Source organism: Lissotriton helveticus, chromosome 3_2 (assembly GCF_964261635.1).
Source record: "Lissotriton helveticus chromosome 3_2, aLisHel1.1, whole genome shotgun sequence".
Lineage (NCBI taxonomy): Eukaryota > Metazoa > Chordata > Amphibia > Caudata > Salamandridae > Lissotriton > Lissotriton helveticus.
This window is the reverse complement of record NC_136062.1, coordinates 483633526-483651655: the sequence shown is the minus strand read 5'-3', so window position 1 is coordinate 483651655 and position 18130 is coordinate 483633526. Positions and strand designations below refer to the sequence as shown.

The 18130-nt window shown below is 43.4% G+C and overlaps 1 protein-coding gene across 6 annotated transcripts in view; it reads right to left on the bottom strand.

Moving 5' to 3' along the window:
* ATG13 (autophagy related 13) overlaps window positions 1-18130 on the bottom strand; it is a 280382-nt gene that overhangs the window by 117102 nt on the left and 145150 nt on the right. For 3 of the 6 annotated variants that reach the window (XM_078684414.1, XM_078684413.1, XM_078684418.1), the window contains one exon: window positions 3440-3541. The exons of the other annotated variants lie outside the window; for them this stretch is intronic. In XM_078684414.1, the coding sequence (XP_078540540.1) occupies window positions 3440-3541 (102 nt within the window). The remainder of the gene's footprint in view (window positions 1-3439; window positions 3542-18130) is intronic. 6 annotated transcript variants of the gene reach the window in all.

Sequence of the window (18130 nt, the reverse complement as noted above, 5' to 3'; positions counted from 1 at the left end):
AAGAGAATGTTTAAAGTTTTACATTTTCAAGTTTTGCTTTTCTATTTGCATATGCTTCATTCATCTTAATATTATTTATTATTTACCTATTTGTGGACCCCCAGAAAAGGTCGAGTTAAATTAAGCCAGTCATCCCTAGTACTTGTGTCCAACTCCAGATCTTTGAGGCAGAGGTATCATTTCATTCAAGTTTTTTCTCTGCCGTTCCCTCTAAAGCCGTCTCTGGAGTAGGTTTTCTGAGGAAGTCCCTCCTGAAAACGCTGAAGTTGGTGAAGGAAGAAAACTGTGGTGCAGCCGAAGCATATGCGCCCCTTATTGGTGCCGAAAACTGGTTTTACCGGTCTCCTTTTGTAATGCTTCCATGACATTGAAAACAAAATTAAAAAGGGCACTGATGTAACCACCATGTTGTCTACCTCTGGGACAAACAAGTGTTCCCATCAAAAGGAATCTGCTATGAACTTCAGAATGATATCCGGGCACCTATTAATGGCCGATTTCATCGGTTTCTAATTCTAAATCAAATATAACATAAATAACGTGTGTATTTGTAAAGCGCACGTTCACCCAGAGGTATCTTAGCGCTGAATAACAGATGTTCATTGTTGCCCAACTCAATGGTACTCATTTTATCGACCTCAGATGGATGAAAGGCTGAGTCGACCAGCCAGGATTTGAACCTGTGACCATGAGGTTGAACACAAGCCATGGCAGTGGATGCATTAGTCCACTGAGCCATAAGACCTGGCTTTGGTGGGTGCAAATAAATCTTCAACAGCAATAATATTAATAGTTGAAAAGGAGTTTCTGCTATTGACTGCGTCGTCATCAATGTACCAGTGGCTGAGTTAGTTCGAGCCATTAAAGATGTGGCCATTTATGGTGACTTCCTGCTCGTTGATGACAACGAATCCTTTCTCGCCTGCAAATCAACCAATCAATCAAAATCAGAAAATTTGTAAAGCACACTACTCACCCGTAGGGTCTCAAGGCGCTAAGGGGAGGGGGAGCTGCTATTGCTCGAAGAGCCAGGTCTTGAGGAGTTTCCTGAAGGTCAGCAGGTCTTGGGTCAGACGCAGGTGGGTAGGGAGGGTGTTCCAGGTATTTGCGGCGAGGAAGGCGAAGGACCTACCACTGGAGGTCGTGCGTTGGATGCGGGGGACGGCGGCGAGGCTGGCGGAGCGGAGCTGGCGCGTGGGGGTGTAGAAGCGGAGTCTACTGTTCAGGTAGGCTTGTCCGGTGTTTTGTCAGTGGCTTTGGATCGGAAGGGAGGGAGGCGTACTCTCTGGGTTCTGCCGGAGAGGAAGGACGTGGTCCAGTCCAGGGCCTTCTTCTGGATTCCGGCTTCTTGGAGGCGTGTTCTTAGTGTACGGTGGCAGACCGTGTCGAAGGCGGCTGACAGGTCCAGGAGGATGAGGGCTGATGTTTCGACGTTGTCTAGTTGGCGCCTAATGTCGTCTGTGGTGGCGATGAGGGCTGTCTCGGTGCTGTGGTTCCGTCTAAATCCGGACTGGGATGGGTCAAGGGTGTTGTTGTCCTCGAGGTGGCGGGTCAGTTGCATGTTGACGATTTTCTCGATGACCTTTGCCGGAAAAGGGAGCAGGGAGATGGGCTGGAAGTTCTTGAGGTCTTTGGGGTCAAAAGAATTTCGACAAACATGCAGAAAGATTCTAACTTTCCTATAATTTCCTAAAGAGAGGAAAGATAAAAATGTTGCCATAAATATCTCCTTTCTGCTTGTCACTGTGAGTTAGAAAGACAGCATATGAAAGAAAAGAAAAGCTTTGCTCTTCTTTAAGCAGCTGCTTTAATTATGCTGCGTGACCTGATCTGGGTTTACCCTCAGCCCCTGGCTGTGACAGCAGGCACTGTAAAAACAGAACTCAACTGTAACAAGTTATTACATTTGAGTTCTGGCATCATACCTTTATAACAGGCAACTGGGTGAGTTTTTACACAGGGATTGAAGAACCCCATGAATTATTATCATTGTAAATCTTAAGCAGGCAGAAAATAACTGTAGATTGGGCTGAATGAAGTCCACGAGGATGAAATCATAGGTAAAAAAAGTAACCAATCTAAGATTAAACAAAGGTTAAATCAGAGTCCTACTCAGGGACTACCTCATACATGATGTGCTGTAGAATCTGAGTTATGCTGGCCTCAGATGGGGAGGGGATATTAGGGGGTAGGGGAAGAGCTCAGCACTTCCACCTCATTTGGGGAAACTTGGGATATTTCAAATGAGGGCGATGTGCTACTAAACAAACACTGTTGTTGAGGCCCTTGGCTATTTTAACATGGTTTACTGGCATTTAAAGCTACAAGAGATTCCCAGCATGACGAAAGGGAGTGATTCAGAGATGTGCATATCTAAAGATGCAATGCTAGAGAACATTCGTATATAAAACTGAATGTGTTTATTTACGAATTGAAACATTGTGACTGAAAAACGCTTAAACCAGAGGAAGAGATCAAATATTGCAAAATGTTCACAATTAAAATATACTTGGTTTTATTCAATCTGATTTTTTTTTAAAACAGCATCAAACTGACAGTGAACACAAATATAAATACCTAACCTACTTTACTCATTTTTAAAATAAAATAAAAAAATTATTTACATCGACTATTAGAGTACATATTATTAATATTTAAGAGTGTGTTTTAGGCTAGTGTCTGGACACACAGGTTCTAATTGTTAGACTCCAGAGCATTCCCAGTGGCAGCTTGATGGGACAAACCTTCATGCAGGGACTCACTTTAGATGAAACAATACTCCATCTTTCAGCATCCCCCACAAGACCAGGGCAGTAATCCTGTGTGTAAAAGCGTGACCTCATATAAGAGAGTAAAACTGATGGGGCATTCTACACGGCGTACACTTTTACTCCTTTTTTGCATCTGAGGTCCACATCAACGAGTGCCCGCTCTCAGGCTGCAGCACACCTCACATACATCGGTTCACGCAAGGCTGGAAGGGCACCTGATCTGAAAGCAAGTATTTGAGGTAGTCACCAGTGTAAGTTTGCCACAATATCTCTTGCAAAGAAGAGTAAGGAACAGCAGGATCAATCATTTCCATGACATTCTTAATCTTCTAGGGTGCAGTTCTTGAGAGCCTCTTTGCTCCTCCTACTAAATGATCCTCATTTGCGAAAAGCGGCATCCTATCGCTGTCATCTTAGGCTACACCTTATTACATCAAGGACAACAAGATTCATTGGTGCGCCAGCGGGAAGAGAGGAGGAGTAAGTACTTGGGCAGCTATTCACTGACAGCAAAGAAATAAAGCCAGACCATAACCCACAGTACAATACAGACATTTAGAAGAATGAAACAACAAGGTCACATCTAAGCGAGATCTCAGTAAACTGTATGTGTAGAGTACCAGGCTTATGTCTGATCTCTGCTCAGGCTTTCCAGTTTTAAAACTCACATGTTGCGAAAAGGCCACCCCCATCACGGGGACTCTGAGGGTGTCCGTCACCACAGGAACAACAGGTGTCTGAAGACATGCGTTGCTGACAGTGAGAGTACACTACAAAGAGACACACGCAATGGACAGACAGGAGAGAGAGCAGTTCAGAGAACTGAATGAAAGTCACAAGGAAGCATTGAGATCTATCACACGAGGAGGAACTTGCCATCACACACATCTGTAGCGTGACAAAGGCTCATCCGCAGCATCAAACAAGACTAAACTAATACCAACATATTTCAGAACACACCCTCAACAGTGATTTAATTCAGGTTCACAAGTGCATGTCCAGTCTCAAAGTAGGACACAATATCAGTAGAGTTCAAGATTTCACATCGTTTGTAGGAAAGTAGCCCTTTTTGACATGGCCACCCCCACTTTTTGCCATGTAACTAATGCGATTTCAACTGAAGTGCACTGGGTTACTACTAACTATACCCCCAGTGCCACAGCTCTGTCCCAAAACTGTACAATTCTTTCCCCACATTGGAAAAACCTTTAGCACTCTCTAAGTCCCTAGTAAATAGTACCCCTGGTATCTATGGCCTGAGGTACCATAGAGGGTCCCCAAGGGCAGCAGCACAACTTGTGCCTCCCTAAGGGACTCATTACCAAGCGCATGCAAGGCTGCCATTGCAGGCATTGTGTCTTGATGCAGACAAAAGTGAAAACATGACAGGTCACTCATCCCTGTGTGCCCTGTCCCCTAACACTGCATATGATATCTGTAAGTCACCCCTACAGCAGGCCTGACCGCCCTAAGGCAGGGTGCTGTATATTACATGTGAGGGCATACCTGCATTAGCACATATGCCCCTCTGCCGGTCAATCCTATTACTGCGTGTATAAGTGACTGTCACGTATTCTGCACAGGGCCAAATGTTGTTTTTCCTAAGTTAGCCTAACTGTGCACGACACAGACTGCATTAGCTATGCACCTAACTATATAAACATCATTTGCTTTTGTGCCACATTATTTTTTGCTTATTGATTATGGCCGTTGCAATTGCAACAAATTGCAGCCCAGCTGTTACTCAACACTTACATCAGCATGGTGTCCCTAATGCGGGGGCTCCTGTCAGTTTTGTGATTGAGGCGCATGCAGTGTACCACTGTGAGGTTTTTATTCCTGGGTCACCTTTCCGACTGTCAACGCTAATGATGTTTCATACTTATAATGCTGCTGCCACACCCAACGCTTATCGTCCTTATGCACTGCTTGAAATTCTACTTATGGTCTGGGAACACCAGACTTAGTTTAATTCCACCCTTCCCCATGTCCACGGCATTGTTCGTATGAGACACGGGCAAAGATGGGCCACCCGGCCTACTCTTGCAGGATTTACGCCTTTCCCAAATTTGGCTGTGCTAAATTTGTCTGAGATGTGTGTTATACGAACAGGCTGTTCTTTTATATAGATGCTTAATAGAATTTGTTAACCATTCCTTTCTATTGGGTCCTGCTAGGGCTGGTGCACCTGCTCAGGCGCAGGCAATCTGCGGGACTTGTTATTAGTCCAGTAATTGTGAAATTGGCTATGGGAAAACACCTACTGAATCGTGAGGACATTCCATTTTGGACTGTCCAGAAAATTGATCAACTTGATGCTGTGTTTCCCTTTACGGGTCCACAGGAAAAACGTAGAATTTTAACCGTGTGTTTACCTAATAGTCTGGTTACCCCTTTAGACGACTGCAACACCTGGGGCACTGTGTTTGCCACATTGTATACTCTCTTTTATGGCACTCCTCGAATGGGCGCTCTGCCGAACATCCTCAACAAATACAGAATGAACATGGGGCAGGTCCTGCCCACGATTTGGGGAAGAAACGTGTTGGAAATGTTCTGGTTGTCTCCGAAATGATTCTTTCTAATGTTAAAGGTGAAGCAGCTTATTTGCCTATACAGCAGCAACTTGCAGAAGTGGTTATTGCAGACCATGAGCGCAAGTTGCCTATTATAATTTTACAGGTGTACATGTCCTTGGGACATAATAGTTTGGAGACCAGACCTTCTGTTTTCACCCTTGTAAAACCAGTTTCTGACGAAGATGCTCAACCTGCACGTGATTTTCCAAAGAAAACATGGGAAAAATCTAAACAATCACAACAAAAGGGTAGACCTTGTGGCAGTACGCCGCCCCCGGAATACTCTGAATGGCTTTAAGATTTTCGTGACCACTGTAAAATTAAAAATCCTAATCAGTTTCAGGTTCCTGATACTCATTCTCTTCATTCCTTTCAGAACTCATCTAACCACCAGTACGACCATGGAGGGTGATCTGAACTTAGATACGGAGAGTATGTGCAACCTAAACGGGGCACACAACACTTTTTTGATGTGAAAATCAAAAAGAAGGATCCTTATAAACCCCCTTTCCAGAAAAAGAAAGTTACAGCCTTAACAGCTAAATATACCCCTGACGGTGAGAACCCTTCTCCTGGACAGGAGTTGGGCGGTGAGAGTCCGCAACAGCGTGGCAGAAGTCCCCATAGTGCACAAGTCATTCTGCTAGCACCTGAAGTACTAGTTCCTGTTTTTGGTCGGCTTCTCAAGGTTGGAGACCTTGTTTGTGAAAAAGTGGCCCCAAGAAGGGATTCAGCCCAAAGTACTGTACTCCTATTGCAGTCCGTGGTATCCAAGGTACACAAACTGTGATTTTGACTCTGCACCAGGTCATAAAGACAATTGTTTTGTTTCCATTGAACATGTCAAGCTAGCCATATGGCCAGTTCTACACAGTATGCCTAGGAGTGGTCCCTCAACATGCCTTTCTTTGCCACCCATGAGCACCACTGTTGCTCCTTCTCCCCGGCAGCGGGGGGAGGAGGGGGTGTATATTCTGATCCGCCATTGGATACTCCTTCTGAGTTGTATTTTTCAAATCCTACTGCTGAATGGCAGCCACTTCTTTTTCATTTGAGTTCTTCAGAGTATGGATCAAGACCATTTCTCGTCTTGCAGTTTTTCAGCGTCTCCAGTTCTGCATTTACCTCCAGCGCAGATTTGTTTTTATTTCTTGGTCTAAACGCACTTATCTAGTCCCTGTGAGGATATACCTTTCAATCACCTTTTCCTTGGTTCTTTTATTTATGTGGATTGGATTTGTGACTGTCTTTTGTTTCCTGATTAACGGCCATTACCTTTCACACCATTCCGCAAAAGAACTGGTTGATGTGGTGCTGGTTCCACATTCCTCCTCACATAAAATTAAAGAGAGACTTGTACCGTGTCAACATTTCAGCCATTCCAGAGACTGATGGAATTGTTTGGGATAAAGTTCCTTTCCCAATATTCAGTCCTACGTAAACTCTGCAGATACCATATGGGTTAAAAGTTTCTGTTGGTGACGTAATTGTACTGGGGGATACGGTCAGATGATTGGGATGTTGATATTGTAAATGTGATGCTTTCTGAATCAGAATATCATACTGCTTTGAATCAGAGAATTTGCATCTTAATTCCGCTAACTACGCAGAGATGTTCTTTTACCACCATAATGGACATAATTTTCTGCATACAGCAAGTGGACAATGTTCCCATTATAATTATACTCAGTTGGAACATTGTCCAACTACCCCGCAAGGAAGTTAAAAAAAGGCAGACAGACAATTATGCATATTTAACAAGTTATGACCTTTCAGACCTAACATCATACTATTCTACATTGGTTCCGACACATTCGAAAAAGTATATGCTTATTCAGACAAAGCTGATATATATGCAGCTTCATTTATCGATCAGCTGGTCCTTAAGGGTTATGATTACTGCAAAGACAACATTGATTTGAAATCAATTTCGGGTACAAAAGCCTGGCAAGGCCAGGACACAGAAACTTTATTTTGAGCCTGCCTGATTCCCACACAACTTATTTTCCTGAATAAAGCATTCCAACAAACTACTTGTGTGAGATTGGCTACAATTAAAGAACTGAATGTCTCAACAATTTCTTCTATTGCTCGCTTTGATAATTGGGAATCTTACACAAAATAAACAGAAACCCAGTTAAACGATATGGTACAGAATGGTACATTTAACTCATCATTTTCAAATCCTGGTGGGTGGTTATTGTGGCTAGAAGACCAGAGTTGTTGTCATGCTCATTTTCTTAACATCACACCAGTAGACCAGATCCATGATACCTACAGTCCGCCCATTTGTACATTACTACAACCGATTCCGAGGGAAAGTTATGCCAACAATAGTTGGGACATTCTAAGCTGTCTGTATTGAAACAACATCTTTCACTTCTGTCCAAGATGTGACTTTATCAGATTTTTTGTTAGGTCCCAAGTCCCCTCGTTCCAAAAGATTCCTACATGAAGCATACAATGAAATATGGAAATGAACGCAAATTGAAGTTGCTATGCGCTTGAGGCAAACTGATCAATGTAATTCGGATAAAGTACTTGCTGTAGTAGACGATAGTATTAATACATTATCATCCCATACTTATATTTTAAACAGCATTGTGTCATCTGTTATTGATATTGTACAGAATGATGTGTCAAAGTTGTATCATAGTCAGAGTCAGCTAAGATCTATTATGCAATTTAGTTCAATACTTCAACAAGTCAATAATGAACGCATTCCTTGGCATTACCTGAACTGTACTGCTTTGTTTCTGCCTTTCAATTTAACACAGTAACAATAATCAATGGCTATGAAAGACTCAACATACACTATGCAATATTTGGAGAAATAAGAAAAATTCCTATTCGCTGTAGCCGAAACACCTTCGGCAGTATGGTTAATACTCAGGGTTACTGCACTGCCTATATCCACATTTCAGTTCACTGCATGCATGAAACATTTCCCACTAGGTAAATATGAACCCTTTGGGAGCAGCTACATCCATGAGTTATAGTATCTGCCGTTTACCATTCATTCTTCATTCCCCGATTATCTACCTAGCCGCCTGCCTCCCCGGTCCACCGCATCTTGTGCTGTTTGCGTGGAGGGAGTTGTGCCGCGGTAGAGCCCTTCTTTTTCCTCACTTCCGGGGGCATAAATGGGGCAGCCATCTTAGACAGTCATGCTCTAGTATTGTGACTGCAGATTGACATAAATATGCTCACTGCGCCAACGTGCAGCATTCGTGTGCAGCGGGCGCGCCGGTTGCGCGCCAAAGGCAAGCCCTTCTGCGCACGTCCGCGCACCGTTCGCAACCAGCGCCAGCCACTATGCCGCCTTTGGTGGAAATCCTGACATTCTTGGACAATCTAGCGTCTCTCTTCAGGTAATGGACAAGCAGAAAGAGGATGAGGGGGGTGTCCAACTAGTACAGGGGTAGAGACCGCAGCCAACTCGACCTTTAGGGATTCCTTGAGCTGTGGCTTGCTCAAAGTAAGGTCCCTTAGCAAACATCACCTGGAAACACTGATGCTGATAGAAGTCCATGATCTGGATGTTTTAGTGGTGACAGAGTCCTGGACCCACACGGATTCTGATTTAGAATTGGGACTAGCCTGCCCTCAGGGCTATAAAGCTTTTCACAAGCCCCGCCCCAAGGGAAGAGGAGGAGGGGTTGGTATTTTCTATAAAGAGGTCTGGAAGACATTGACCTGGTTGTTGGGGTTGAATTATTAGGCTTTGCTTTAAATGACGTTGGGCACCAGGTGTTGGCAGGTATTATCTGCTACAGGCCACCGGGAGTGGCCAGCCTGCTTCAACAAAAAAATTGATTGACGTGCTTAGTAACATGGCTCTTTCACACGCCAGACTCTTCAACCTATGGCCTAATGGGAGCATGGGCCCAGGGTATAACAACATTCTACATTAATGCCTGGATTCGTCCCTTAGTCAATGGGTGGCAGAGCCCACTCATAAGGGGTACACACCTTGGACTTGATATTTGCCAAGGAAAATTTACTGAAAGTGGTTGAGGTCTCTCCGGAAGGCTGGTCTGATCATCATTTGATCAAATTTGATGTGATGGGTATCAAACGGAATGAATCTGGTAGGAAGGAGATGAGTCGCTTTCTCAGCAGGGACTGGGAAGGTTTGTTGGAGAAGGCTAGTACTGCCCCTGTATTCCACTTTGAAGGCTTGTTTGAGCCAGGGAAACAGGTGGAGGACAACTATGCCGCCTTTTGCTCATACATTACGGATCATCTCGACCAGATTGCCCCTCCAAAAATCATGAAAAGAGACGGTAAACCTTCTGCGCCCTGGTACAACACTGCCTTGAAAGACTTAAAACTTGCATGTAGACAGGCAGAGTGGAGATGGAGGAGAGGGTACTCTATTGCAGACAAGTCTATCTGGAAAGAGAAGATCAGTAGCTATAAGAAGTGTATTGTCTCCACTAAAGCCGAGTACTTTGCTGATGTAATTCTGAAGGCCTCCAACAGTGCCAAAAGCTTTTTTAAAGCATTTAATATAGCCAATCCGTCCTGTACAAATAACAAGACTTCCCCCACGCAGGAACTGTGTGATAGTCTGGCTGCCTTTTTCGATAATAAGATCAATAGTATCATCAAGGGACTTGAAGTGAACAGTATGGCTGATAGGACCATTGACCCTCCACTGGTCAGGCAGGAGGACCTGAGAGTGATGACAGAGATCTCGGTTCAGTTGCCTCGTTTGGACCTTTTTGACATTCCTTCCACTGAGGTGTTGGAACAAATTGCGCTCAATGTGTCTTCTGGCTCACTTTTAGAGCCTCTTCCACACAGGGTCTGGAAAGCGCTTGGTGCTGAACTGTTCCCTCCTCTCAGACCGCTGTGCTATCAATCTTTGCACAGTGGTGTAGTTCCCTCTTGCTGGAAGCAAGCAATTGTCTCTCTCTTCTTGAAAAAGCCCTCACTGGATCCAGCCTGTTTTAAAAACTACAGGCCTATTTCACTTCTTCCATATCCGGTGAAGATTATAGAGCGCCTTGTAAGCAGGGCACTCTCCCAGTTTCTGGAGGGTAATGATCTACTGGATGAGGTCCAGTTCGGTTTTCTTCCAGGACATGGCACAGAGACTGCACTGTTGACCGTGTTGGACGATCTTCGCCTGCGTGCAGACAAGGGTCAACATGCCATCTTGATCCTATTAGATCTGTCTACCGCATTCGACACGGTCAACCATTCGGTTCTCCTGAAACGGCTGGAATGTGTTGGGGTAGTTGGTCAGGCACTGAAATGGCTCCACGCCTACCTATCGGACAGATGCCAGGCCGTGGCTCTTCACCCTTTTCAGTCAGAGTTTACTAAGGTCCATCATGGTGTGCCGCAGGGTTCTGCGATAAGCCCTATTCTCTTTAATGTGTACATGCGCCCTTTGATGGATATCATTAGATCCTTTGGCTTAGGGGTAGGTAACTATGCCGACGATACTCAGCTGATTCTTTCACTGGAAGGTGAACTGTCAACCTCCTTGGAGGACTTTCACAACTGCATGCGGAACATGTCTCAGTGGTTAAGAGATAATTCTCTTCAATTCAATGCAGATAAAACTGAAATGCTATGTATTAAGAGTGGGAGAGTGCCACCTCAGCTCTCGGCTGACTTTTGGCCTATTCATGTGGACCCCTCACTGCTACCATCTAAGTCAGTTCGCAATTTGGGGGTCCTATTTAATGAAAAGTTGACCCTGGAGAATCACGTTAATAAAACCTTGGGGAACTGCTTCTCCCTTATCAGGGCTATGAGGAAGATTCTTCCTCTGCTCCCTGCTCAAACACGCCCCCTGGTAGTCAGGAGCGTGATTCTGAGCAGATTAGACTATTGTAATTCCCTTTTGCTGGAATCCCCTAAGTTTCTAACTGGCAGACTACAGAGAATTCAGAACATGGCCGCTAAATTGGCTCTGTCGCGTCCTCAACACTCCTCTTCCTCCCAGGCCCTTGTGGAGCTGCACTGGCTCCCCATAGTGCAGATAATTCACTTTAAATCACTGTGTCGTGTTCAAGGCACTTCATGGATTGGGCCCTATACCACTACAGAGTAAATTCTGTTGGTACGTTCCTCCCCGCTGCCTTCGGTCCTCTTCAGCCTTCTTGGTCAAAATTCCCCGGACCAGAAGAGCCAAGCATGGGGGTCAGGCTTTCAGTGTTGCCGCTGCAAGACTCTGGAACAAGCTGCCCCCAGAGCTGCGAAAGATGAATGATCTCTTACCATTTCGCAAACAAATAAAAACTTGTCTCTTTCCTACAATCTAACTTTTAGCTGTGCAGATTCCAGTGGTTCATTACTGTTTCCCTCTCTTAGCGCCAGGATGCCTGTTGGGATACAGTGCGCTGTACAAATTTTGCTTACAATTACAATTCTCGTGTTTGTCAACACATTAAAAATCCATGGAACGTGTAATGTTTTGGCGCCTAATTTAACTTGTCATTCTAAAGTTACTCCAGTTCCCGCAATTCTTCCCTTCATTACTGTACTTTCAAATGGAAGCTATCTTCTGCTTAATAATCAAGACTGTTGCGGTATGCTTGCAGGAGTCCTGTATATTGTGTCAGTTTCTCAGTAGCAACAACGTCCTGATTTCATCTCTGCATGCGATAGTAGACAGCTTGCTGTGGCCTTCCATTCCAACTTTGAAAGCAGCATTCAATAAGCTAAGCAGTCTCAAAGCATTATTGTTCCAACAAGAAGTAGCTCTCACATCTGCACACAAGACCTTCGAATTACAGGTAGCTAGAACTACTTTTGAAATTTAATCTTCCCTTGTATTTCAGTTAGTTGATTTATCAAATATTTAATGCTTCTGATACCACGGGTGACACCCATTATTTTTAAAAACTTATAGGCTCTAGCATTTCTTTTTTAAACGATCTTTGGAGTAATTCCAGCTTTTATACAATCTAGCTTGTTCGGTGGGTACCTGGTCCTGCTGTTCCTAATTTGCGGCATTCTCACCCTCTTACTGCTGTTCCGTAATGGATGTTCCTTCTGCAGCTGCCACAGACCTGGCTTCGCTCCAGCACTACCGTGAGCGTATGTTTCAGCTCTGTGGCATTATTCCGCTGAAGGCATTGACCTGGATCTCAAACTGCTGATGAGTCCCATAGTGATACATTATCAGGACTGCTCCTTGGGTTTGAGCCCTCTACTGAATCAGAGTCTGGAGCAAATTGCCAATGGGAGTTCCTGTGCAACAGCAGAGCAATTACTGGTTCAGAGTGTCGCTAAAGTCAAGGCAGGTTGCCTGACAGTATCTGCATCTGTGGGAGCTGAGGATCATGTCTGTTCATTGGAATTTATTTACTGGACCGCAGACCTATCCATCTACATGGAGTTGGACCCCATTACGACTTCCTTTGCTTCCCCAATGGCCGATTACATATTGGATTCCTCTGATACGCTTTCATTGGATATTTTTTCTTTTTCCAAATTGTCATTGGTTGGATCCTCAACAATGTTAAATTCTTAGTGCTGGTTAAAATTTCTGCTCCCCCTTTACATGCTTCCTTCCTGACCAAGGGGAGGGTGGCATGTGTTCTGTATAGGGCCCACTGTCGTTTTTCCTCGGTTAGCTTAAATGTGCACGGCACAGACCATATTAGCTTGGGCACGTTTTGTCTAGCACAGCGTTGTATAGTAACTAAATCGCAGCTAATGCATTTCTTTTTATATGTACAATGGGCTCCGTGTGGACCGTCCATTGTGCGATTTCCATTAACGCAGTTTAGCACATTGCGTTCATTTTTTATGCATACTCCGTGGGTGTCCATTTTTTCCCATTATTACTATGGCTCTTTATCCCGTATTTGTTTACTCGCACTTTTTTTTGCGTGCAGATCGGATGCAGCACTGTTCTTTCAATATGTATCGTATTGTACACCGTGCTTCTTTGTGGTACACGTGCCCACCTCAATCCGTACTTATTTTTATACCCGTTCCTTTTTATCCCTGCAGTAGCTTTGTTCCAAGATTACTACCATAATCTTCAGCAACACGCTAAGATGGCCGCACCAGAAACATCCCTTTTAGCTGGTGTCACTGCCTCGACGTCACATGGTTTTGCGTTTACGTGGGACTTTCGCGATTTAAGCCTAAGCGGTTGTCCGCCGCGTTGATTGTATTTTTCCAAACTTGGTCGAACAGACACGGCGCTTCAGTATCCGTTTCCTGATGAGTGTTTTTGAGTTTCCCTGCCATCCGTTCCCTCGCAGAATAATTGCATCTCACTAGCAGTGGGATTTTGTTACATTAATTGCGGCTCTCTGTGCTCACCCAGTTGTATTACTCCTGACAGACTTCAGTCTGGCATTTCTTCCTCACATCCTGCCTTACAAGACCCCTGTTTCCTGTACTGCCGGTGAGTGAGTACTCCATATGCTTTTGTGGTATAGTCTCTAAACGTTTGTACATAGAATTATTTATTGACGTCTGCGCACCAATTTGCGCACTGATATCATGTTTCTTTTTTTTTTCATGTATGGACAAAGGGAGAGACAGGAGATGGCTATTTTAACAAAGGTACAGCATACGTGCCCAAGTACTGAAAGCAACAAATGAATGGTATGCAGTTCCTAAAAGGGATAAGGGTATAGTGGCTAATGTGAGAAAATTATGTTCAGTAACCAAAAAGAAGGAAGGAGAATTCCTCCTTTCGGATAGAATGCCCTCACAAACCCAGCCCGCTAGGTGTCATCCTTCATCATTGGGCGTGCTCCGCGTCGGGTCTGTGGTGCAATTCCCGACGGTCAGCCTCAGTGGGGGCTCTTTGGAGGAGATCTTTTATCCTTGCCGTTTGGTCAACGCACCTTAGAACCAGTAACTAGTGTAGTTTAAAATCTTTCATTTTTTGGTCCTGAAGAATTGCCGCCTGATCCCACTCCTTGGGACTAAAAGGCAAGAAACATGTTGACCACATAAGTGCAACTACCCACCACATCACTGTGGTTAGTCGCCATCACTTTTTTAACCAGGATAGGAGGCAGGATTATTAAAGAAGTGGCACTGACCACCTTTCCCTGTTTGAACCCACTCTCAGTACACACACTACACTTTTACACCTTAGGGCCCCACACACGCACTGACCAAACGGCAAGGATAAAAGATATCTGCCAAAGAGCCCCCAGTGAGGGTGCCTGTTGGGAATTGAACCACCGTCCCGACGTGGAGCACCCCCAATGATGAAGCATGACACCTAGCGGGCTGGGTTTGTGAGGGCATTCTATCCTAAAGGAGGAATTCCCCTTCCTCCTTTTTGGTTACTGAACATCAGTCAGTTTCTCACATTAGTCACTATACCCTTATCCCTTTTAGGAACTGCATACCATTCTTTTGTTGCTTTCTTTTTTTTTTCATCTCATGCAGTTTCAGATTCTTTTCAACCATTGAGGTATTTCTTATTACTCATGGTGTTTTCTTATACATTTTCCTACGCTCCCAAATACATTTTGGGTGTTTATGTTTGGTCTCTGATTTTTCTCAGGAATTTTCCTGTTCCTGTAGTGTTGTACACTAGTCAATTTACAGCTGTGCATTTAAGTAAGGAATTTGATCAGCATTTCTATTCACATTTTCGCACCTAGAGCAGTGCACACTTTTTTCGCGCAGTATCTGTACTTATTGTTCCATTGGTGTCCTTTTTGGTACTTTTATCCTTTTTCTCACAGTTTCATTAGCTGGCATCTGGTGATGGTATCTGGTTAGGTTGGTCACCTCACATACTACATGTATTTATAGGCATGTGCAATTTTCACGTTATCTCACTTTCTTCACCTCATGGTCATTGTACACAGACGCTGGTGTCTTCTTCTTTCAGCAGCTTGGTGATATTTAACATAATATGAATCGCAACAGGATGTTTTCTTATTGATTCATTTTCTGTTTAATTTACTGGCCCCCGAAGAAGGGACATTTGATCTCAAAATGCTTTGGGCTTCACACCTTTGACTTGCATTTCTATAATACTTCATTTGTATTTGTGTAAAACATGGAACATGGATTCATCGTTAGAACATGTATAATTACAGTAATCATTGCAATATGTGTTGATAATCGCATGGGATTTTTTTCAATAAAGATGTCATTTGTTTGAAATCAATTGTGGTACGAGTATTTTTGGAAAAATGTTTGGTTTTCGTTTGGAAAAATTGCAAATAAGTGAATATAAAATTTGTATATATCTAATTTGTAGTGCATGCAGTGTTTTAAGCAAATACTGTGCTTGAGTTTTATTTCTCACAGGGAGGTGTGTCATGTCGATTTTCACTTTGTTCTGCACCACAACAAGCAGCCTGCAATGGCAGCGAGTGTAAAGGTACAGGGCCTCTAAAGGTGGCACACTAAGTGCTGCAGCCCTTCGAGGCCTTCCCTGGCCACAGTGTCCATTGGTACCTATGGTACCATTTACCAGGGACCGACGTGTTCAACGAGTGCCAATTGTGTTTGGTATTAATGCAGTTTTAGACGAAAGAACATAGGCCCTGGGTACCTGTTTGGCAGGAACCCAGGGCACACTCAAAGTACATCAGCAGTTTGACAACAAGTGGGGGCAACCATGTAAAAAGAAGGCACTTTCTTACAACAGTCATTAGTAGAATGCATGTGGGAAGTTATGATAGCGGCCTTTAAGTCTGGCCATGTGAATTGAGATGAAGTTTGGTTACAGCCTTCACTGATTTCTTTGTACATGGAATGTGCAGGAATGAGGATGAAGGAGAATTAAATTGTCAAAGGTGGTTTAAGACTTCCATTCCCTGGCAGTCCTGGGACTGAGAGTCGGTCATATGTTCTGTGTGTAAAAATGTTATATGATGACTAGGTATGCAGACACATGGTGGTACGGCTCAATGTCTGACAAAGTCATTAGACTTTGTTCTTGGACCTTTGCACAAGGTTAGTTTTGTCCTTTTGTTTGACCTGAGTGTGGGTAACCTCAGGTCTTCTGGGTTAAAGAGGATTTCCTCGACTCATTGCGCATTTATAGCGACTGTCATTTGTTTCTTTGTGTGTGTATGAGGAAGCAGTAGGGTGCATCAGGTTGTTACTTAGGTGAATGTGCGACCACAACATAGTGACGATTAAGTAATTGTCCAAGTGTAAGGGAATGACAGTTTCATATTTTGTTGTATATATATTTTTTTTTTTTAAAGGAGGGGAAGGGTTCATAGAATCCAACGTGTTCCTATTTCCTGTGTGTCAGAGCTGGAGTCAGGAATGTTGAGTGATTGTGATTTAGTGGAGGTCTGGGGAAAACAGGCTGTTGGTGGTATGATGAACTCGTTGAACTCGTGCAGTGTTCAAGGGCCCAACATATGAATAATGAAAATAATATCACCTACCTAACCAGTTACTGCATCCTTAAAGAACCTGCCTCAAAACTTCACAAGGACACTCTTTCCTAGACTTACTAAGTAATCCTTTATTGCTGTGGCAGTAAAAGAGTCTGAGAGTTATTCTGTGTGTAGGTATGTTACAATAAATTATAGGGGCAGTGATGATATCACAGGCATTAGATCAGGAGTCTTTATATTTCAGGTCAGTATTTTTTTGCTTCACAGGTAAGTTCGTTTTGAGTTCTTGCCTTAACAAAATGTGTAGGTTAGTTGTTTTTGGAGCTGGTGTGTAAGGGCTTTTCGAGTTAAAGAAATTGTAGTTTAAAGTATTAAATTAATTTTAAATTATTATTAAATGAAGTTAAATTAAAAGTATTTATGTATAGAACATATTTATGTATTAAAGATATAACTAAATGTAAATAATCTTTATTCTTAGATTTAAATTGAAATCAAAACGTATACACACACACTGGGTTTAATGTAATGCTTACAAACGTACGTGCGAAATAAAGGCAACTACCACATAATCACTTGCAATGTGAAGGTATTTCTGATATAATCAGCACAATAGGATTTCCAATGTAAAAACCTGCACAGTAAATAAAAACGGACACTCTTTTCTTAATACTGTGATGGAAGCAAACTGACATTTTCGAGACAGGGACTAGAACGCAGAGCTGCCTATGAGGATAAGACGTCACAGTCTGGTTTCTTCTTGACATGTCCCCTTGTTGATTCATTTCAACACGCACTAGATGCAGAATCTTATAATATAGTGGAGAATGTTCTTCCTCTTTCAAGATGCTTACGCAATAAACAAAGTTCAGTTGATCCTACTGGAGACAGTAAAGACCAATCCATCAACGTGATTGATTTAAGTTTAGATGCAAACTTTTCCTTGGACTCACAGGAGATACCCAAGGAAATTGTAGGTGATACGTAAGCAGAGCGGATTCTCCCATCTGCCTTAAATTCAACTATCATTGGGTTTGGGAAAAGGTATCATGCGGAGGTAAATATCCTTGCCTAAGTCTAAATTTCAAAACCACAAGCCTCATTTACCCATCTGGAACTTACTGATCATCAGGGAGCCTGGCAACACGCACACCTGGATGGGCCGCTTCATAGAGTATAACGCGGTATGCTACGCTACCATAGCCCACTGAAACCAGGGCCAGACTGAACCTCCAATATCCTTGTAGTTGCAGAAAGCACTAAAACATGGTGGCAAACAGAATAGTGATCAGAACTCCTCAACCCAGCATCTGTCATGCCATGCATATCGTCAGTCATGTTCATGATGTCATGAAGAACTGATGGAGAAAAACTGTCACAACGAAAATACTCAAAGCCATACTCCCAGTCACAATCACTCTCGACCTCTTATCAACCCAAGTCATAAACCTCGAGCACTCAAACCCTA